Source organism: Aspergillus glaucus, assembly GCF_001890805.1.
Source record: "Aspergillus glaucus CBS 516.65 unplaced genomic scaffold ASPGLscaffold_4, whole genome shotgun sequence".
Classification (NCBI taxonomy): domain Eukaryota; kingdom Fungi; phylum Ascomycota; class Eurotiomycetes; order Eurotiales; family Aspergillaceae; genus Aspergillus; species Aspergillus glaucus.
Window position 1 is genome coordinate 951,005 of NW_019170456.1, and position 21,008 is coordinate 972,012.

The window sequence follows — 21,008 nt, forward strand, 5'->3', positions numbered from 1 at the left end:
CTCCATATTGCATAGAGGGCCATGGCCCTCCTTCGAGGACAATTACGAACTGTATGAACACATGGAACGACAAATATATACACCCGCATCCTGCATTGCGAGGAAATGTTAATATTAATGTTAATTGAAGGCAAGGTTCATTCTTGAAGTTGACGCGCACAGTTTTATGGGTCTTGTCTTTCCTTCCTTTCACCAGTTATGACGATTCGATTTCTGCACAGATATACTCAATTTGTTTTGTCTTTGTCCAGTATTTATTATATACCATAGCAAATATCCTTTTTCACTTCTTTTCTGTATTACAGAATGCGGACATGCAGTATTATGCTCTTCATGGATGCTCTTTGATTAGCCTGACTACAAAAGCAAATAACTTAGAATCTTCGCGTCCGATCGCCCCTCCAAAACCCCATCACTTCTCCATTCTCCATTACCCAATCTCTGGCACCATCAACCAAAGCCTTTGCCATCCCCTTATTCTTGACCTTCCCATCGACCGACAAGGCATTTTGAGCCAAGCCGGCAGTAGATACATGCTCACCCGTCGCATATTCAGAGCCCATGCTAGGCAGGATATTCTCCCCCGCACTCAAGCTGACGAAGAGGGCAAAAGGGACCAGCCAGACGCAGATCCCAAAATAAGACGCCACCTCCGTAAATGTTGGCATATCCTCGACATTGACTTGGTACGGTTGGCGCCAGTTACCCGCAGATCGAGACGCAGGTAGTGGTTTTGAGAAATGGCGGAACCATAGCCAGTGGTTCAGGCCGACTAGAACACAAGATGAGACGAAGAGAGGGTCCGATAGTTTAACAATGGGGAATCGCCGGAGATTGCTTGCGTATACAAGGTGCGAAACAATACTGAGGGCCGATAGGAAGAATGGGAATCGGTCAAAGAGGAACAGGAGGATCTGGATGGCAATGATGCTGTATATCAACCGAGTCAGAAGTCGACGGGCGAGGACGGTATGTTCTTCGACAAGTTCGGACAGGTAGTAAAGTCCAGAGGCTAGAAAGTGTTAGGTCTTGTCTGATACCATGACTTGTTTAGGTCTCTCTTACCTATGGCCAACGTTAGGAACGCAAATCCCACAATCACCCCCAGATACCCTAATAGAGGTAGAATCCACATTATGAATGAATGAAGTCGCTGGTCGTGGTTTGCAAATTCTGGGGCGTCTACCAGCTTATAAAGGTGCGCAAGAGAAAGATGCCACCTTTTGGAATGAGGTGATGCGCGGAAAGACGATCAATCAAACCACATTGCCAGGCGCAGAGGGAAAGGACCGAGAATATCGACACACCGGAGTGAGAGGAATCGGACAACCGTTACAAACGATGATCCAAGCAAAAAGCAAGTTATAGCGCAAAAATGATAGGGTGATTTGATGTCACTGGAGTTGAATTCATGTGTTTCTCTGCCTCAGGCCACTACCCCACGCCAAGGCCATCCGGGTCCAGAGCCAGAAAAAAAAAAAAAAAAAAAAAAAAAAAATCTACGATGATCTAGGGCATATCAAATCAACGAATACACGACTTCGATTTTACCTATTCTTCTCCCATACATATTGCGAATCGCCATTGATCGGATCACTCAATCGTCCTTTTACAATATTCGACTAGCATTATTGCCCCCTCCTAATTCGTCTGCGCATATATATACGCCCATCGCAACCATGTCGCGCCCTGAAGATGTCTTGTGAGTTGATAATGATATACAGAATTATCTCTTCCATTATTTTTTGAATATCCACGCTGATCCTTGGTTGTGATGAAGGCCTCCGGATCTCTTTTACAACGATAATGAATCGCGCAAATACACTACTTCCTCCCGTATCCGTAACATTCAATCCGACATGACCCATCGAGCCCTTGAGCTTCTCGATCTCAAATCTCCTTCTCTCATTCTTGACCTTGGATGCGGCTCGGGTCTCTCCGGTGAAATCCTTTCCAGTCTCCTCCGCGAAGAAGGCGGGCCACACACCTGGATCGGTATGGACATCTCGCCCAGCATGCTGGACGTGGCTCTTCAACGAGACGTGGAAGGCGATTTGCTACTTGCAGACATCGGTCAGGGAGTACCGTTCCGGCCTGGTTCCTTCGATGCGGCCATCAGTATTAGTGCAATCCAGTGGCTTTGCAATGCGGAAACCAGTGATGTGAGCCCTGAAGGCCGTCTCCGTCGCTTCTTTGAGGGTCTCTATGCCTGCCTTCGTCGAGGTGGACGTGCTGTCTGCCAATTCTACCCGAAAAATGACGCTCAACGGAGCATGATCAGTGCCGCTGCCATGCATGCTGGCTTCGGTGCCGGTATCCTGGAAGACGACCCGGGAACCAAGAACAGTAAATTGTATCTTGTGCTGACGGTTGGCGGTGGTGGCTTGAAGGGAGACATTACTGGCGTTGTCCAGGGCATGAATGAGGTTGATGTCCTAGATGCCAGGAAGAGGGCCATGCAAAATAAAACATCATCGTCGAAAAAAGGCGACAGGGCTTGGATCATGCGCAAGAAGGACCAGATGGAACGAAAAGGCAAGGTTGTGAAAGCGACCTCGAAGTACACCGGCAGAAAGAGACGACTGGCATTCTGAGCGTCGATCTATGTGATATTCTTCTGATTGATGAGATAAAGTGGTTCGTCCGAGAGTTCAATGAAGAACGACCACTTTCGTTCCGGCAAAGCTCTTCAAGCGTTTCAAATCACTGCCGGAGGTCAACAATTCCCACGAACGACTGCTTACTTGATTGGGCTCTCTTACTCTGCCATGCAAGACATTCGACTTCGTCCTGTGATATCATCTCCGGATGGAGGGCATATCGACGATTTCTTAGTATTCGTGTTTGGACGGAGGCCCTAGGGGAGGGGGCTTCTAGAATTGGAGGACAAGCATAGGAGCCGATTTTTCAATATACCCGATATGAAATAGAAGTACATAGTCTCTTTAATGATAAGATGAAATAATACATAGACACGTTCTTTTGGTTCGCAAAACAAGAATTTATATATAGGTGGATATAATCTTACACATCCTATTCCATCAAATTGCCCATCATTTTGATAATCGGCACGACGTTCTAGTTAGTGTTAGGGTGAAGGATAATACATAGTAAGATGGAGTACCTCCAAGTGATCAACGAAGAGAGTTGTTCTTTCAAAGACCCTGTATGGCTGACCTATTAAGTCCTCATCATCATCGTAGTCGCGGCAAGAAAACTGAAATGGTATCCCAAAGTTTACAGAGTCTCCATCTTGTCCAAGACAGCTCTGGTGAATTCGTGAGTGGTGGCCTGGCCACCCATGTCGTGAGTCCTTGTTTTGCTATAAGACATAAGCGTTAGCAAGTGAATCTACTAGGAGGGCATTGGTGAGTTTGGACGTGGGGATTATCTTTCACATACCCTTCACCGATCACGTCGTACACAGCCTTGGAGATACGGTTGGCGTGGTCGTCCAAACCGAGGTGGCGGAGAAGCATGGAACCAGACAGGATCATAGCACTGGGGTTAGCCTGGTCCTTGCCCTTGATGTCCAGACCAACATGACGGCATCCAGGCTCGAAGACAGCGACGTCGCGTCCCATGTTGGCGCCAGGAACCAGACCCGGGCCACCGACAAGGGCAGCGCCGACGTTGGAGAGAATGCCACCGTAGAGGTTAGGCATGACCATGACGTCGAACTGCTGAGGCCGAGAGACAGCTTGCATGGAAGCGTTGTCGACGATCATGTCGTTGACCTCCAGGGTAGGGTAGTTCTCCGCAGTCTTGTGGAAGGTGCTGCGGAACAGACCGTCGGCAAGCTTCATGATGTTAGCCTTGTGAATGCAAGTGACCTTCTTCCGGTTGTTGGCAAGGGCAAAGCCAAAAGCGAACTTGGCGATACGCTCGGACTTGGCGCGGGTGATGATCTTCAGCGACTCAACGACACCCTGGACAGACTGGTGCTCGAGGCCGGAGTATTCACCCTCGGTGTTCTCACGGATGATGCAGAGATCGACATCCTTGTGGCGAGTCTCGTAGCCGGGGATGTTCTTGATCAAGACAATCGAGGCATAGATATCGAGCTCTTGGCGTAGAGCGACGTTGAACGACTGGTGACCCGAACGTTCGACGGGGGTGAAAAGGATACCCTTCAGACCCAGCTTGTTGCGGCGAAGCGATGCAATGGATTCCTTAAACAGCTCCTCCGAGTGCTTGTTGCCCGTGTCCACACCACTGACGTCGACCTGTTCCCACTCAATGGGTACATTGTCGGCCTTGAAGATAGTCTTTACCGATTCGGCGACCTCGGCACCAATGCCGTCACCTTGGGAAATATCAGCAAAACTGGCGATCGAGCTTCAATGGGGATTGCGAGCGGGGCCTGTAGATACCGGGAATGAGAGTGACGGTGTATTTGCCGCCATACTTGGTGGGCTTGAAGATGTCGGACTGGACGCTGGCGAAGGCTATTCATAGATTGTACATGTTAACCACGAAAATGCAATGCAACGGGAGGGTAGTAGGGAGGCGACGCACATCGTGCAGGGGTCGAAGAGCGAACGAAAGAAGTCGACGCCGTAGCGCGACGGAGAAAAGACTGCCAAGACCGATGTTAGACAAAAGGGAAATCACAAAAAAAGAGTGAAGTATGAACGGTTAATGCCGGAAAGGGTTTAGAAGAAAAAAATGAAGAAGAAAATGGAATTCAATCCCGGATTGGGCAGCATAGAGAAGTGACATAGGGGAGTGAGAAACGGGGGGAAAGCACAGTGGGTAAGGTCCAAATTGAGAGGGTTGGAGAGGAGGGGGGTTAGAGGGAAAAAAATGCATACCTGCGCGGGCTGCGCTGTCCGCAAAGAGAACATAATGACAAGATTATGGGAGAGGAGAGGAGGTGGTAGGAGGAAGCTTAACCGTAGGACCCGTTTGGGGGAAGGAATAAAGAAAGAAGGGAAAGAAGATTATTAGGAGGGAGAAAGAGGAGAGAGATAGACATAATGCCGCAAAGAGCGAAAGACGGAAAAAACGGGCGCGGCTCGTCTCGGCAGCCGGTCGCGAGTTGGGCTGTTAGTGCGGGCCCCGGACCGATCTTATCTGCAATCGCATCACTCTGACAGACCTTGCCTCGATTCGGATATCAATCGTCTCAATAAGTATGCTCACCTCAATAAGTCTCTGTTGTTTGAAAATACATTATTGAATCAAACTGTGACAAATGGCAGCCTTATTGATCCTCCTATTCAGACACCTTTCCGGCCACATGGCATTACCCTGTACTACCACCGAAAACAAAGGAAAGAAGCAACATCCATTCACTCAGCAAAGAAAGAGAAAAACAAAGAAGATTTCTTGCAGGTCTTGCAGAGACAGCCAAGGGCACAATGCATCCAATTCCTATCGATGATTGGCTCATGCATCTCTTCTCGAATATGCGGTTGCTTTTTCCCTGCATTAGGGCTAGTTAATGCTATATTGGATCACCTTATTCAGAACCACCACCTGAATAGTGACTGATCCTCCCGTCAATTGAAGCCGTACTCTCTCAATTGACCTTGGTCGCCCTCTTTCTCTCTTTCCATTCTCTGGAACTGCCATTTCGGCGCATGAATAAAAGATGCCTCTATTGAGAGCTTCAATATGGGAATTGCATCTGGCAATTGCCCTGCTTCCATTGCAATATAAATGCCCATGATTCCTGCCTGGAGAACATCAATAACAGCCAACTCGATTCCCAGTCTTCATCAGAGCTCTCTGAAATCCACAAAACCAATTCCCTCTTATTATCATCATCTTTCTTGTCTTCGAACAAACCTGCAAAATGAAGTTCACCCCCACTGCTCTTGTTGCCATGATGGCCGCCACCGTTATCCATGCTGCCGCCATCCCTGCCGATGACGGTGATTGGTGTGCGCTGCCTGGACAGCCTTGCGGGCAGATGAAGCGTGCTGTCTCTGGCGCCTCTGAGATCAAGCGCTCTGCCGATGCCCTTGCCGAGGCCATTGAAGATATGCCGAAACTTCACATTCCGAGTTGGTGTGCTCTCCCTGGCCAGATCTGTAGCAAGTTCAAGCGCGCTGCCGACGCCCTCGCGGAGGCTGCGGCCGCTGTCGAATCTCACTAGTAAAGGTGAGTTGGCTCTCCTTCCCTTTTTCGTTTTTGCTTCTTGTGATGCTAACTCAATATTGCAGTTGCCTTAAATCTTGTACACCATTCGCATCACCGCGGCCTTACTCGTCGGCGAGGTGTACATGACATACTGCCCTAATTCCAGGGGGGTATACCGTGTGAGCAATCATGTTCCCATGGTGGACTTTTACTTGTTTCGGCTATCACATGTCTGGAGAGGGGTTCTTTTGTTTCTGTTTCTTTGGCTTTCTGTTTAAACCAATGGCAGAAGAAAGGGGGGGGGAAAGGAGGGGGAAAAGGAGGGGGAAAAGGAGGGGGAAAAGGAGGGGGGAAAGGAGGGGGAGAAAAAATGTGTGTGTGTGTGTGTGTGTACGTTGATATACATGTTGTTATTTCTCGTTCATTTGGCTTTGTTTGGTTGTATCTAGAGTTATCTATTAAAATGGAATCTCGGCTTCCGCCCCCCAATTTTGTTGAGTAGCACGGTTAAATTATTTCATTCATTAAACCCATGTATTCAAAAAGAAAAAAAAGTAAAAGAAAGACAAGGGAAAACGAAGTAGTATATCAAATTATGACAGTTTTCTCACTAACCCTAATTTTCCTTATTTCCAGTACTTCTCCAGCAGACGATACCACCAAATTTAGACCACGGAATGCCGGAGCTGTTCAAATGCCCCGTATTGGTGCTCCGTTGGCTGCGGGTCTGTATGTTCCCACCATCGCTTGCTCTGGTAAATTGGGTCACTCGCAAGTCTATAGGGAGCACCAGTCGTGGGCTCGCTTGGTGTAGATGTCTGGTAACCCTTTCGCCCAGAGAGTTCGTAGTCACGCTGGGCTAGGACTTCATACCCCGAAACCATATATGGCTCTGCATACTGCTGTCCGTCTTCGTCTCCATCCCCATCCTGTGCCATTTCATCCATGTCATGATCCTCCATAAACGCATTGCCATGGTATTGATATTGATCATTGAGAAAGCATGTCCCTGGTGCTGGGTCTCTTTCTGCTGTCTCTGGGCAAATTTGCCACATTTGAATCAAGCGTGATTTCTGTTCCGGTATGGCGCCCTCAAACAATTCAACTTGCCTCGGGGACAGCGTGAATGGGTCAATGTTATGACTTCTCAGGATATTACTCGTATCAGTTCCCGTAGGGGCTGAATATGTATCAAAGGATTGTTGCTCTTCAGGTCCGGCTGTCTGGGCCTGTCGCGTTACATGCGAGGAATGATGGTAGTGCTGACTGACACTGTATGTAATGGGAGATGGCTGGGAAGAAGAAGTAGGCGAAGCAGGCGAAGAAGGCTCTGGGGTTTCCGGGACCTCTGCGGTTCCCATGCTCATTTGCCTGTCGAAGAGCGCTACTAGATCCTCTTGCAGTTTCAGGCTACTTTCAGACGCTGATAGCCCACACTACAAGTGCATGAAGTCAGTGTATCTGTTGTTTTCGATGTAGGTAATGGGAGGATATTACCTGGCTACAGTGAGGATTCTCAATGAAGGCAGCAAGCAAAGTGGAAATGTCAGTTATCTGTCCACAAAATGGACATCGGTGCAAGATGGATGAAGACATGGCTCGGGGTGCGATTTGCTAATGAATCAATAATATTGTTGTATGAAGAAGTTAGGGCAATTGATGGTTCTTGTTCTTCCAGCAGAGTTCTCATAACACCATTAGGTATTCAAAAGATAATAACGATGGTATAAAAAATAAATAAATAAATAAATAAATCTGTACTCTTCTTTGGGGGGGGGGGGGGCGATGTATTTATTTCGTGGATTATCCCATATGAAAGTCAAATGACTGATATCGGTGCCCAAAAAGAGTGGATTGGGCACTCGGGTGTATAGCCAGCATTTTCCAGGTCATGCAAGAATCAGGAACGAATCGGACGGTATATACGGTGCACGTAGAAAGTACCCTGTAGTGAGTACTATTATGGCTAAATTGGCCTACGGTTGAGAGGTCCTCGCTGTTGCTGCAATGGTTAGCATTACTGGGTCGGATATATACATCGGTTGACGCCGCATTAATATACACTAGCACATACCTATGAACTTTTATTTTTTGAAACTGGTAGCGCATTCAACAACATGTATCAATAGTAGCATAGACACAAACAAATAAAAGTAGTACCAAGAGAATAAAGTACGCCATAGTACGTTGGATTTGTACCCCGCAACCCTGGTATTTGGAGACACCTGAGGCATAAACGGACGATAAGGCAGAAACCCCGTGACGCGACTGCAGCTCACCTCCAGCTACAGGTTGTATCTTATCTTCCAGAGCTCCAACTCACCAGTCAGTTAAACTTACCGGATCTCATCCATCACACACGTTCTGGAAGCAGTACTTGGTGCTTTTCCTTTTTACTTCATCCTAGAACCAACAGTGAAGCAGTTTGCTGTATCTCATCATCTGACGTTCCTCGGTGGGACACCTTGACAAGCCATGGTCTGTCCGCCCTGCTGCCTACAGCGTAATAGCTCCCTCTTGCTAACGGATAACCCAAATCAGACATCCATTGGTACTGGTTACGATCTTTCCAACTCCGTCTTCTCGCCAGATGGTCGGAATTTCCAGGTACAATTCTCATGCCATGAAACAACCGCCCTGAGCTCGTGTCACTAAATATGTCTACAGGTGGAATATGCAGCCAAGGCAGTCGAGAATGGTGGAACAGCTATCGGTATCAGATGTACAGATGGTGTCGTGTTGGCTGTAGAGAAGATAATTACGAGCAAGCTTCTGAAACCGGGTGCGAACAAGAAGATAGCAACAGTGGATCGCCATGTTGGAATTGTGAGTCCCCCCCATCATTCTATTGGGTGACGGCGAGCGCTCGGTACTGATGTATGCAATCCCTGAATTCCAGGTATCAGCCGGACTCAACCCCGACGGTCGTCATTTCGTTGCCCGAGCCAGGGACGAAGCCTCGTCTTGGAGAAGCGCATACAAGGCGCCCGTACCGACCTCGGCGCTTGCTAACCGCCTTGGAAGCTATGTTCAAGCCTTTACACTCTACTCTAGCGTGCGGCCATTCGGCGTGACATCTATCGTTGGAGGCTGGGACTCTGAGGGCGAGTTGGCTGTTGACGGCCAAGTCGGAACCGGACCAAAGTCGGGAGCCGGTGGAAAGGTTGAAGGCGCCAAGGCCGGTGGACCTGGGCTATATATGATTGAACCCAGCGGGCTTTACTGGGTGTGTCTATTTATTCTACTTGCCTGTTATAACCGAACATTAACCTCTTCCCAGGGTTACTATGGCGCCGCCACCGGAAAGGGAAGGCAAGCCGCGAAAGCCGAACTTGAGAAATTAGACTTGCTCTCCGGTAACTTGAGCCTGGTCGATGCTGTCAAAGAAGCCGCTCGAATCATTTATGTCGCCCACGAAGATAGTAAGGACAAGGATTTTGAGCTGGAAATGACCTGGATTAGTTCTTTGCATGGTCCTACCAAGGGAAGACACGAGGAAGTGCCGAAAGAGCTCTTCGAGGAAGCGGAGAATGCAGCAAAGAAAGCGTTGGAAGGAGAAGATGATGAAGAGGAGGAGGGTGCGAAGGGCACCGCCAATGAAGGTGAACGGATGGAGGAATGATCACCCACAGGCTTGGATTGAAATGATTTAAAGACGCCCAGTGTATTCAAAATAGATATCAGATTAACAAGTCGACGCCGCCATAATACTATCGGCAGCCAGTCTTGTGTCCATTTATATTATCCAGCATGATTCTCGGTCCACCTGTTTAGATTCTACCCTCAGCCCAGTTTGCTCTCTTCACGCCAAGCTCCACGGCAGCATTTCCCCAGTCTTCTCCATGGTTGTGCATGCCACTCTTACCCAACCCAGCTCTGTCCAGGCCTTGTTCCTCGTTCAAGAGGGTGAGCACACCAAAGATGACCGGTACACCGGATTCAATTTGGATACGCATCAGCCCATGAGTCACGGCATCACAAATGTACTCAAAGTGCATGGTCGATCCTTTGATCAAGACACCGATGGTGATAACAGCGTCAAATGGTCGAGACGTAGCAGACGATTGTGATGTCGCGGTAGAGGCCTTGCTGAGATCCGGAGTCGACGATGACAACAGATCCGTAGCACTCACGCCTTCGGCGGACGGAGAGCCTTTAGCAGCTTGAATCTGCGAAGCCGCATACATCCTAAATAACGCATTATTAGAATCGTCTGTTTTTCCTTTCAAAGCCTAAAAGTGTTGGCTTACCGCTGAGCAGCAAATGGCAATTCATAACTGCCTGGGACGGTTTCCACAGTGATATTTTCCTCTCGAACACCGGCCGAAAACAGCTGCCTTTTGGCACCCTCCAACAGAGGGCCAATTATCGCCATGTTCCATCTCGCATGGACAATTGCGATCCGGAGCCCAGAACCTTTAGAGGAATCGATGAGCAATTACAATCAACAGATAAAGAGAGCAATAATCCTATCTCACCGTCATAGGTCGGAGCAGCACCTGGTCCTTTCAAAGATGCCATTTTTGCCTCTTTAATCCCTTAGAAAAAAAGGGCAAAAAAAAAAAAAAAATATTTATATATCAAGATATAGCTTCTTTCTCAGTTGTTCGATATAACAGAGTCTGCGTACGACGTAGCATTAAATAATTCCGGTGCCGTTATATGGGAGATATAGGTATCTGGAATATGGTGGGGGATCCGAGCTATGTACTACTGTACCCAATAAATTGCGTAGTGGGATTATACTGTTCATGTATTATTACGTACCCAAGTAGATGATCCCCCACTTTTGACCGCTTCTGACCATCGTTACAGATAGATTATTGTCACAACTGTTACAGAACTAAGATGAACAGGGGTGTCTATCTGCGCTAGTCCAGACAGAGTAGTCTTATTAACTTTTGTATATCATGCCCATGTAAGGCTAACTATGTATTGATTTCATGGAAAATCCCACTGCCACTGAAACCGCGAATCATACCCACTACTCTGTACTCTCTGAACCAATACTCCCCTGTTTGAAACAATGGGAGACAAAGCGCCATGAGTATCGAGACTTTGAAGTAACATTAAGGATGCGTAATGCATGAGTGCAACATTCGCATTCTTCCTGTCATAATAGAAAACGAAGGCTATTAAAGAAAAAGATACGTAAAGGAGTTAAAAGAAAAGACAAGTGATTGGGATATAATAAAAAAGAAAAAAGGGGGATGTGGTATTGACTCTCGTGTCCCACATGTGATCTATCACCATACATTTCCGTTACAGGCCGGAGCAATCTTACTCCACGGTAACTGACTTGGCTAGATTGCGAGGGAAATCAACATTGAGACCCTCCCCGACGGCGAGCCAGTAAGCAACGAGCTGCAGCGGGATAACATTGAGAAGACCTTGAAGACAATCGACAGTCTTCGGAACCTCGATCTTCTCTGTTTGGGCCGAAGAGAACTCGGGGTCATCGTGGTTGCAAATGACAATGGGACGACCACTGCGGGCAATGACTATTGATAGAAGCCTGTGTTAGAGACACTGTCTCATGCGAACCGTTGACATCGTTTGGCTGGTTTCACTCACCTTGTTGATACGCGTTCAGGGACTTCGAGAAAAGGTTGTCACGCGTGAGAATCATGATGATGGGTAGGTTTTCATCCACAAGGGCGAGAACACCGTGCTTCAGCTCACCCGACATGACGGCCTCACAGTGGAGGTAAGAGATTTCCTTAATCTTAAGAGCTCCTGTGTGTAATCGTGAGATACCATTCCAAGTTGAATAGATCAAAGGGGAGGGGGGGAATGGAATGGATGCCTACCTTCAAGGGCTGTTGGGAACTGGCTGCCTCGTCCCAGCAGAAGCAAGCTCTTTTGGTGTTTGAAGAATTTGGCGCACATCTGCTTGATGGGTTCGTTGAGCTTCAAGATCTCCTTGAACTGCTCCGAAACCTTGGCGAGGCATTCAATGATTTCCTCTCGTCTCTTCTGTTTCGAGGCGCGATCCTCGCTGAGAGAAAGAGCAAACATGATCATGGCCACGAACTGCGATGTGTACGCCTTTGTGGACGCCACACCGATCTCAGGACCGGCGTTGATGTGAACACCGCAGTGTGTCAGGAGGGAGATAGAAGATCCGACAACGTTGACAACTCCAACCGTCAAGGCGCCCCGTTCCAGACAGTAGCGAAGAGCCATGAGGGAGTCTGCGGTCTCTCCAGACTGGGAGACGAACACGCAGGTGTCATCACGGAAGACCGGTGCTTGTCTGTCCAAAAAGTCGGAAGCCAGTTCCACGGAAATTGGAATCTCGGTGAGTTCTTCAAAAACACCACGCACGGCCATGCATGAATGGTAGCTGGTTCCACAAGCAACAAAAATAATTCTCCGGCAGCGGCGGATAGTCGAAATGTACTGCCGGAGTCCACCAAGTGTCACCTGCTTGTTGGCAACATCCAGACGACCTCTCATGGTGTTCACAATGGACTCGGGCTGTTCGAAGATTTCTTTTTGCATGAAATGGTCAAATGCGCCTTTCATGATTTCCTGCAGTTCGAGCTCGATGGTCTGAATGGCGCGAACGTTGGAAGTGCCGTCATCCTTGGTCAGACGATGAATGTTCAGCTGACCCTCGTGAACGTGGGCAATGTCATCGTCTTCGAGGTAAAGGACCTTCTTCGTGTGCTCGACGATCGCAGAAGGGTCAGAGGACAGGAAAAATTCTGCGGGCTGAGGAACACCATCATCGGAGAGGAAAGCACGAGACTGAGATCGGTGCAGCAGCGACTTGTCGGGAGGAGCAAGAAGACCCGTGGCAGACTTCTTGATGGCCACATTCTGCGAGGCCTGCTCCGCAGGAAGGGGCTTATCTTCCGAGTACTCGACATCGACGAAGTCCACCTTCATCTTCTTCGAAGTTCGCACGCCGATCACCAAAGGCGATCCCTTGCGAGCCGCAATGACTTCATGAGGGAAATGCACGGACTTGATAAGGAGACCAAAGGCACCTTCGAGTTCCTTCACGACAGCCTTTGCAAGGACGGTGAAGTCAATGTCCGGCTGCTGGTCGAACAGATACTTGGTCAGCTTAGCAATGCACTCGGTATCAGTTTCTGTCTCGAAACGGAAGCCCTTGCTCTCCAGTAGAGCTCTGAGTTCCTTGTAGTTGGTGATGATTCCATTATGGACAATGGAGAATTCCCAGTTCAGGTCAGACCTATTGAAAAAGGAGAATGCGGTTATTTATTAGCACCCTCGAACAGAAAACGGAGGGGGTACCATAAAGGCATATGCAATGAACCTACCTGTGAGGATGGCAGTTCTGGCGGGAAGGGGTACCGTGGGTAGCCCAGCGTGTGTGAGCAATACCAGCGTGAGACTCAAAAGTCTTAGTCAAGTCCGGCTTGCATTCATTGATAAGCTCCTTCAACTTTGCAACCTTTCCGACTTCTTTGTAGGCAGCCACTTCTTTCTTCTTGTTGCCATCAATGGCAAGTCCGGCCGAGTCATAACCACGGTACTCGAGTCTCGAAAGTCCATTGAGCAGAGTGTCCAGGATGAATTTACGATCTCTCTCAACGAGATAGTTGATGTAACCGAAGATACCACTGCGTCCTGTTAGTGAATCTCAAGAATGAGATGGCAACTATGTGATGTGTCCACATACCACATTGTGAATTATGAGTGAAAAGTTAATGAAAGAGAGAGAGGGATGTATGCGAATCAAGCAACGTTCCTGAAAGATGGAGAAAGCCAAGTCAGTAACAGTTGGGTGAGGGGACAGTGTGATAAGTAGAAGGACTAGGATGCCCTACAGGCTGATCGGTTTGGTGAATGAGGAAACAAATAAACAAAGACTTGCTTCTGTACGAAAGAGAGGACGAGATGGAGATGATGAAGGGAAGAATTGGAACTATGAAGGGGAACAGGGAGGAAAGGAGGAAGGGAAGGAAAGAAGGAAGGAGTAGAGAGGAAGAGAGAAGTTGTTGATCAAGATCGACGGACTTTGTGAGGGAGGAGGGGGAGCTGTCTATGTTTTATGTGGTCAGATCGACCCACCACCCAAACCAAGGGAAGCTGCTGCTGGAATTTTTTTTTTTTTTTTTTTTCCTATGGACCGGGAGCCAGTGTTAGGTAAAACTGCGGAGACTCCCAATTACTAGTCCCATTACTACTAATAGTAAATAATGGAGAAAGGAAGTGGCCAACGAGCGTCTGCGCCTCACACAAGTCGGTCGGTATGTCTCACTTGGCCGACAACCACCGTCCCATGGGAATACTAGTACGGAGTACGGAGTCCTCGGTGCATATTCTGTATGCTATATGAATGCCTTTTTACAGTTGGCCAGTCTCCACCTGCTGCCAACTCGCCACGAGAGGTCAAAATTTAACACATTGGATTCAAAGAATGAAGGCATGCGGTCTGTAATGGATTCTCTGACCGACAAAGTGAGACTTGGCAACAGTCGCTAGTATGTACATAGTAGTTGTACAGAGTACATGGTATATATCCAAGTGATGGGCAGAATTGCATGCAGCAAACTACTAGTAGTATTCTGTACAGAGAGAGTATTGAACTTTACTTGAAATATTACTTGCCTGCTATCCGTAGCATGTATGTACTGTACTCTGTACAACAAGGATCATGAAGTATGTACATACTCATTGGCACATTCTCAGAAAGTACTCCAGCAAGGGCTTGCTAGTATTGCTATGTACAGTACTCTGTACGGAGTACTCCGTAGTACAAGTATACATATAGTACGGACACCGTATGATCTAGGATTATGACGTGAGAACCTTCTAGTCCTTCGTTTTCCACGCACAGCCTTTGGTGAATTTTATTAATAGCGTGATTTTTGCTACTTCGGGGTATGTACGGAGTACCTTAATTATCTTCTCTCCCATGGAATGAGGTACCGAATCCATAAGAGAGTTGCTATTTTTGCATTACGGGGTCCTCGGCGCAGCGCATATACTACTATTATTGGGTTGGTTCTCGGACTGCCCGCAAAAGGAGAACGGAAAACTGTTATATGGGAATTGGGAGATGTGTTTCAGTTGTCAAAATCCCCGAGTGATATGCCACTACAGTACTACTAATATTAAAAATAGAACATTGACGTATGGAATAGAACTACTCTGTACAGAGTACGGAGTATACTCCGTATATATACGTAGTATCACCGCATCTTTAACTCGCTGTTTACCGCAAAAATGTATGCGAGTGTACTCCGTACCATACATAGTACGAACAACAAAACCTCCTGCACCCATGATATGTGAGGTGGCCGAGAAGTTCAGATTGGCATACTATATTCTTTTGAACTTCTCCAGTTTCAACAGGAAGCGGTTTCTCAACATCAGTTGAAAGTGATGATTTCGGGCGATGAACACAGGGATTCTGGTGTAGTCAGTCATATCCCGCCGTCATGTTTCTGGAAAAGCCTTTTCTCTCTTTTTTTTGTTCTTCTGCCCGCGCGCCTATCCTCTGCCTCTATTCCGTACCCGAGAGCACATACAGAATTTTTTTTCCACATTAGGCTCTCCACAGGATCTGTCTCGATAGAATCATATTTGTTGATAATTTCTTCTATTACTGGTCATTGCTATTCTTTAGGGTGTATTTCCTCCGTGCTCTATCCCCCGCCACTCAAGCCATTGTCGCCGTGATTTGCCTGTTCGCGCGCCTGGGTCGCGTTAATCGGGAAGTTCTCCAGAGTCCGAACACTTCCTACGAAAAGACACCAACACCCGCTCCTTGTATTATATACCAATTTACCTCAACTCTTTCTGCCTTTCTTTTTCTTCCCTCCTATTCCAGTCTCAATATCTTCTTTCTTTTAACCTGAAACTTCACACCTTCTCTTGTCCAACTTCCGGTGTTCCCTCCTTTCAATGCTCCATGCAATTCCAATGAAACCTTAGGTCTGAGGTTTTCCATCTCGCCCGCGTCAGGAGAGCTTCCTGGATATATGTACTCATACTAGGCGATCCACGTTTCGTTAAGGATGCTGCCAAGTGATCACGGCATCTCGTTATTTGGCGTGTAGCCATCTCCCACCATGTCGCGCTCCTCAGCCGGCTTCGCAGATTTCTTCCCCACTGCACCGTCAGTTCTCCAACAAAAGCGCTTCAGAGCCGCCCAGGAGTTGCCTCGTCCGAAACTTCAGAACGAGCACGAGAGCAATGAGGAACGCCCTGCATGCTTCGTGGAGTCAAACACCGTCAAGGATGTGATGCATGGTGGCACGTTTGCTCACCCAGGATCGGGGTCGCATGATGAATCGGCCAAGGTATCGTTTGAAACTACAGGAATTGGATCTACGAGCTCTATGAGTACAGGACCTTCAGCAGCTGGTTCTTCACTTTCCCTGAGCGGTGCGCCGCACTTGAATGAAATGCATCCGGACACACTTACTCCGCTCACAAATGTCGAATCATCACCACCCTGTAAATCAAGTCCCCAACCGAGCAAAATCATGAATGGCGTTACCAATGCCAACCAGGTGAAAGCTCGAGGCGAAGAGCAACGAGCTGCTATAACGCCTCTGCACACCCCTCCCACTCCTCAACCGCAGGAACATGCTGTTGGAAATAGGGTCAGCGGTTATAAGTTGGTCTACGATCCCGATAGTGACCGGCGGTCATCGTCATCGTCAAAGGACAGACGGAGGAAACCGGAATATGTGGACATTGTTTCTAACGAACAAAATGGATGCCCTCCGGATCCCCGTTTGGCCATCCCGAATTATACCCGGGGGGCCGGGTGCAAACAGAAGCCAAAATATCGGCCGTCTCCTTATATGTTGAAATCGTGGCCTTATGACTCGGCAACTACGATAGGCCCTGGGCCTCCCACGCAGATAGCGGTCACAGGATTCGATCCCTTAACCCCAATCGCGCCAATAAGCGCGCTTTTCTCGAGTTTTGGAGAGATTGCGGAAATCAACAATCGCACCGATCCTATTACTGGCAGATTTTTGGGGGTTTGCTCCATCAGATACAAAGATACCAGTTCGTTTCGAGGAGGAAGTCCAATACTTGCAGCCAGCGCGGCCAAACGAGCCTACCTCGAATGCAAAAAAGAGCAACGCATTGGAACTCGCAGAATAAGGGTGGAGTTGGATCGCGATGGCATCCTTGCGGAGAAGATTGTGTCCAAGGCTACTGATCCTCGGAGGCTGGGGCATAAGAAAGCCGAAGAAACAAAACGTGATCCCCAGTCCAAGAGGAATGAGCCTCCTCCAACAGCGCCGAAAGGTCCTTCAGGAAGATCCTCGATGCGCCCGATGCCTGCTGTACCCGAAGGGCCGAGGGCAGTCTTTTCGAAGCCCGCCGTACCATCTCTAGTCGAAGAAACACCAGTGCTGAATCAAATCAAGCGCGACCCATACATCTTCATTGCACATTGCTATGTGCCAGTTCTCAGTACGACTGTTCCACACCTGAAAAAGAGACTCAAGCTGTTCAACTGGAAAGACATCCGTTGCGACAAGACCGGTTACTATATCATATTTGAAAATTCTCGGCGCGGAGAGGAGGAAACTGAACGCTGCTACAAGATATGCCACATGAAGCCGCTGTTTACCTATATCATGAACATGGAAAGCCAGCCATACGGTAATCCTAATTACGAGCGGAGCCCAAGCCCTGAACGACTCGAAGCGGAGAAGAGAGAGAAAGCCGAAGCAGAAAGACTGGAAAAAGAGGCCAAAATTGATGTTGAGGAAGAGAAGAAACTCCGGGTGATTGATTTGGACCCTTGCAGGGAGGTTTTGACCATGATTATCCGCGATTTGAAAGACAAGCTTCTCGAAGATGTGAAGTCCCGCATCGCAGCCCCTGCATTATATGATTATCTTGATCCAGATCGCCATGCGGCCAAGAGAAAGAAATTAGGCATCCCTGATCCGGAGGGAACCAGACGACCCACATTTCGTCTTGATTTCGATGCATCCAGCGAGACACCGGATTCCCGCTCGGAGTTGTCCAATGTTCAACGGCCTTTCGGAACGTCCAATCTCAATGTCCTTGCCCTTCCGCGGATTCGAAAGGCGCATCGCTTGAACCGGGCGGATGCTTTCTTGGATGAAAGGCGCAAACAACCTGTGCGAAGGAGAGAAGTGCGGCCTCTTTACCACCGGTTACAACAGCTACATGATCATGATGATTCAGATGACGACCAAAGAACACCGTTTGCCAGGGACACTGACGAACAGGAGAGCCGGCCTCTTAGTCGAATGAGCTCAATTGATTCGGGATCTGATAACGATGAGCAGTCTATGTCTGGGACTTTACAAACCTCGGTCACTGAACTCCCGGTACGCCAATATTACAACGAAACGGAGGGAGACGATATTGTCACAGAGAGCGCAGCCAATCCGCAATCTAATGACGCTAGCGGCCTTTCTCCGACATCTCGCAAGAGAAAGAGAATTAGCGAAGACCATGAGGCGCGCAAGAGGCAAAGGGAAGACGAGGAACCGTTTGGTATTAGCTCTGTTGACAAACCTGAAGACGAGCACACAAAATCGCCCGTCTCACTCGCGACAGGCGGTGATAGAACTGTTACGGATGGTCCCCCAGATATTGTACTGGGTTCTACGGTATTGGAAGAGGATCAAAATTCCAAGGAATCCTCAGAAAGATGTGACCTAGAGGCTTCCATGTACGAGAAGAACCATGCTGAAAAAGTACATGTTTTTGGTGATGGTATCGATGAATTGGACCAGCCAGAAGAATCAAAAATTGAAGTGGAATGGCGGGTGTCTAACGATGAACCCCGTCCTACAGTCCTGGATGACGAGGCGATTATCCTGGATCTCGATGGTTGGCAGAATCTGATAAAGGATGAAGAAGATCTACATTTCTTGCGAGATGTTCTAGCCAGCCAACCGAAGGCCAGTCTTGGGAACTTAGCAGCATGGGCGTGGAGACAAAAGGAGATCAAAGCACTGAACCGTCCTGGAGACCTTGGCCCTGTGCATGAAGAGACGATCATTCATGGTTATTACGTCGTTAATGTAACAGGTGCTGCTCGAACGGAGGGAAGGAAGAGAATTTTGGAGTCAGAAAAATCAAAATACCTGCCCCATCGGATTAAGGTCCAGAAGGCTCGGGAGGAAAGGGAGGCCAAAGCGAAAAGTGACCCTCAGGCCACTGCCGCTGAGGCTGCCAGAATCGCCGCTGCGAAAACGATTTCGAAGTCAACTTCAAGATCAACAAGAGTCAATAACCGCCGTCTGATTGCCGATATCAATGCGCAGAAACAAGCCCTCCCCATGCAAAGCGGGGACGGCGATGTTCTTCGCTTCAACCAGTTGAAGAAACGGAAAAAGCCTGTTCGCTTTGCTCGATCTGCGATCCACAACTGGGGACTTTATGCCGAGGAAAACATATCAGCGAACGATATGATCATCGAATATGTGGGAGAGAAGGTACGACAGCAGGTGGCAGATATGAGAGAGAGGCAATACTTGAAAAGTGGCATTGGTAGCAGCTATCTCTTCCGTATCGATGAGAACACCGTCATAGATGCCACGAAACGGGGCGGCATTGCCAGGTTCATTAACCACAGCTGTACGCCTAATTGCACTGCCAAGATCATCAAGGTCGATGGCAGTAAACGAATCGTTATATATGCTTTAAGGGACATTGAGCGAGGTAGGTGTCCTGTGGATACTGGATCCTGGAACATGGTAGAGTTGGTCTGGCTAACAATGATCCAGATGAGGAATTGACTTATGACTACAAATTTGAAAGGGAATGGGACAGTGACGACAGGATCCCATGTCTCTGCGGCTCTACTGGTTGTAAAGGATTTCTTAATTAATACAGAAATTACCATGGAAGCTATTCATTTTCTTTTCTTACTCTTCGCCTTTTTCTACACGGCGCTTTGATAAAGGGTCTTTATCACGGAATTGGTCTTGAGGCGTTTTGGTTGAAGCCTGGGAAAAATTATGCGAACTATTCAGGGCCTGGAACTTTTCTTCTTTTTCTTTTTTCTTTTTCTTCTTTTTTAATTCCTAGCAATGCTTTTTGTGTTTTGATATGCGAAATAGCTGACAACCATGTACCATATATTATAGAATAACTGTCACTATGTCAGGTGGACCATTCTACAGATAGAAGAGCCCAGGCCACTATGGGATGATGCACTTTCACACGACTAATCCCTTGCTTAGGAACCCCTTCTGTACATTATACCGAGGGGATTATTCTCAGCCCCTGTTGTTCGGTGAGCATGCATTATATTTAATTTGATGCGCATATTTGTACTCTGTACAGAGTAGAGCGCCCATGAATCATCTACCCGAAGATTCTCAAACTGCAAAAGATCAGCAAGCAGTCAAAACATGTGCAATTCATCGAGATCGAGGTTCACGGACCCAAATGACTGGGGAGAAGAAAATTTGCAATTCCTTCTTTGATCATATACTCATGGCCACAGTTCCCACATTTCAATTTCCCTTCCATGACCTGGGTCTCCAGAAGTAATCGGTGCAGGTCCCTCAGAATCTGCTCATCATTCAAGGCATCACCCTCTGGTTTTGTGTCTGGAATTCTGGGGAAGCCAAGCTATAAAACATCATCAGTATAAAGCACAGCAACAGTGATCAGACAGAACTTTGAAAGTTACCTCATTGACAGTTACCTGCAGTCCATCCCAATCAAGCCTGGGAATAATATGCTGTATGAATTCTGCCTGGAAATCAAGCTCCTGGAGTTCAAGTTCGGCATCATGAAAATGAAGTGGAAATGATGCTGGTGATGCTTTACAACCCTTGACAGCACAGGTCATAAAATTGGCAGTAGCTACTTTCATTGTTCCAAGTGATCGCTGAAGGAAACAGACAGAGGAACGAGAAAATATAGGTTGTGTTTAATGATTATGCTTGGGCAAAAAAAAAAAAGAAAGAAAAAAGGAC

General features: G+C 47.8%; 10 protein-coding genes across 10 annotated transcripts; 4 read left to right on the forward strand and 6 right to left on the reverse strand.

The window, feature by feature from the left end:
* Window positions 1-374: 374 nt before the first annotated feature.
* On the reverse strand, window positions 375-1,135 carry ASPGLDRAFT_64493 (uncharacterized protein; the record flags this gene model as incomplete). Its single annotated transcript, XM_022548783.1, has 2 exons — window positions 375-1,012; window positions 1,066-1,135. The coding sequence occupies 2 exons, from the start codon at window positions 1,133-1,135 to the stop codon at window positions 375-377; spliced, it is 708 nt and encodes a 235-aa protein (XP_022403939.1).
* Window positions 1,136-1,679: 544 nt separating this feature from the next.
* ASPGLDRAFT_119489 (18S rRNA methyltransferase BUD23) lies at window positions 1,680-2,594 on the forward strand (the record flags this gene model as incomplete). The annotated part of the gene is made up of 2 exons (XM_022540059.1): window positions 1,680-1,702; window positions 1,781-2,594. The coding sequence occupies 2 exons, from the start codon at window positions 1,680-1,682 to the stop codon at window positions 2,592-2,594; spliced, it is 837 nt and encodes a 278-aa protein (XP_022403940.1).
* Window positions 2,595-3,237: 643 nt separating this feature from the next.
* On the reverse strand, window positions 3,238-4,847 carry ASPGLDRAFT_119768 (isocitrate dehydrogenase (NAD(+)) IDH1; the record flags this gene model as incomplete). The annotated part of the gene is made up of 5 exons (XM_022540086.1): window positions 3,238-3,322; window positions 3,403-4,306; window positions 4,374-4,448; window positions 4,519-4,579; window positions 4,815-4,847. 5 exons carry the CDS (start codon window positions 4,845-4,847, stop codon window positions 3,238-3,240), a joined length of 1,158 nt encoding a protein of 385 aa, XP_022403941.1.
* A 974-nt stretch (window positions 4,848-5,821) lies between these two features.
* Window positions 5,822-6,076, forward strand: ASPGLDRAFT_87047 (mating alpha-pheromone PpgA; the record flags this gene model as incomplete). The annotated part of the gene is made up of 1 exon (XM_022550411.1): window positions 5,822-6,076. A coding segment is annotated over one exon (255 nt), but the record flags the coding sequence as incomplete, so codon positions are not given.
* A 676-nt stretch (window positions 6,077-6,752) lies between these two features.
* Window positions 6,753-7,683, reverse strand: ASPGLDRAFT_119722 (uncharacterized protein; the record flags this gene model as incomplete). Its single annotated transcript, XM_022540084.1, has 2 exons — window positions 6,753-7,523; window positions 7,585-7,683. The coding sequence occupies 2 exons, from the start codon at window positions 7,681-7,683 to the stop codon at window positions 6,753-6,755; spliced, it is 870 nt and encodes a 289-aa protein (XP_022403943.1).
* A 676-nt stretch (window positions 7,684-8,359) lies between these two features.
* On the forward strand, window positions 8,360-9,783 carry ASPGLDRAFT_1148441 (proteasome core particle subunit alpha 7). Its single transcript, XM_022539642.1, has 4 exons — window positions 8,360-8,565; window positions 8,629-8,694; window positions 8,755-8,913; window positions 8,987-9,783. The coding sequence occupies exons 1-4, from the start codon at window positions 8,563-8,565 to the stop codon at window positions 9,707-9,709; spliced, it is 951 nt and encodes a 316-aa protein (XP_022403944.1). The 5' UTR covers window positions 8,360-8,562; the 3' UTR covers window positions 9,710-9,783.
* A 74-nt stretch (window positions 9,784-9,857) lies between these two features.
* Window positions 9,858-10,608, reverse strand: ASPGLDRAFT_32982 (lumazine synthase RIB4; the record flags this gene model as incomplete). The annotated part of the gene is made up of 3 exons (XM_022544244.1): window positions 9,858-10,275; window positions 10,338-10,503; window positions 10,566-10,608. 3 exons carry the CDS (start codon window positions 10,606-10,608, stop codon window positions 9,858-9,860), a joined length of 627 nt encoding a protein of 208 aa, XP_022403945.1.
* Window positions 10,609-11,367: 759 nt separating this feature from the next.
* gfa1 (glutamine--fructose-6-phosphate transaminase (isomerizing) GFA1) lies at window positions 11,368-14,556 on the reverse strand (the record flags this gene model as incomplete). The annotated part of the gene is made up of 5 exons (XM_022548784.1): window positions 11,368-11,588; window positions 11,662-11,823; window positions 11,898-13,291; window positions 13,380-13,689; window positions 14,517-14,556. 5 exons carry the CDS (start codon window positions 14,554-14,556, stop codon window positions 11,368-11,370), a joined length of 2,127 nt encoding a protein of 708 aa, XP_022403946.1.
* Window positions 14,557-16,139: 1,583 nt separating this feature from the next.
* On the forward strand, window positions 16,140-19,909 carry set1 (histone methyltransferase SET1; the record flags this gene model as incomplete). Its single annotated transcript, XM_022544245.1, has 2 exons — window positions 16,140-19,740; window positions 19,806-19,909. The coding sequence occupies 2 exons, from the start codon at window positions 16,140-16,142 to the stop codon at window positions 19,907-19,909; spliced, it is 3,705 nt and encodes a 1,234-aa protein (XP_022403947.1).
* A 551-nt stretch (window positions 19,910-20,460) lies between these two features.
* Window positions 20,461-20,905, reverse strand: ASPGLDRAFT_120019 (RNA methylation protein TRM112; the record flags this gene model as incomplete). Its single annotated transcript, XM_022540107.1, has 2 exons — window positions 20,461-20,658; window positions 20,720-20,905. The coding sequence occupies 2 exons, from the start codon at window positions 20,903-20,905 to the stop codon at window positions 20,461-20,463; spliced, it is 384 nt and encodes a 127-aa protein (XP_022403948.1).
* Between the last annotated feature and the right edge of the window lie 103 nt (window positions 20,906-21,008).

Coding starts and splice junctions, on each gene's coding strand:
- ASPGLDRAFT_1148441 (XM_022539642.1), top strand. Junction 8,695..8,754: donor CAGATGGTCGGAATTTCCAG/GTACAATTCTCA, acceptor ATATGTCTACAG/GTGGAATATGCAGCCAAGGC. Junction 8,914..8,986: donor TGGATCGCCATGTTGGAATT/GTGAGTCCCCCC, acceptor CCTGAATTCCAG/GTATCAGCCGGACTCAACCC.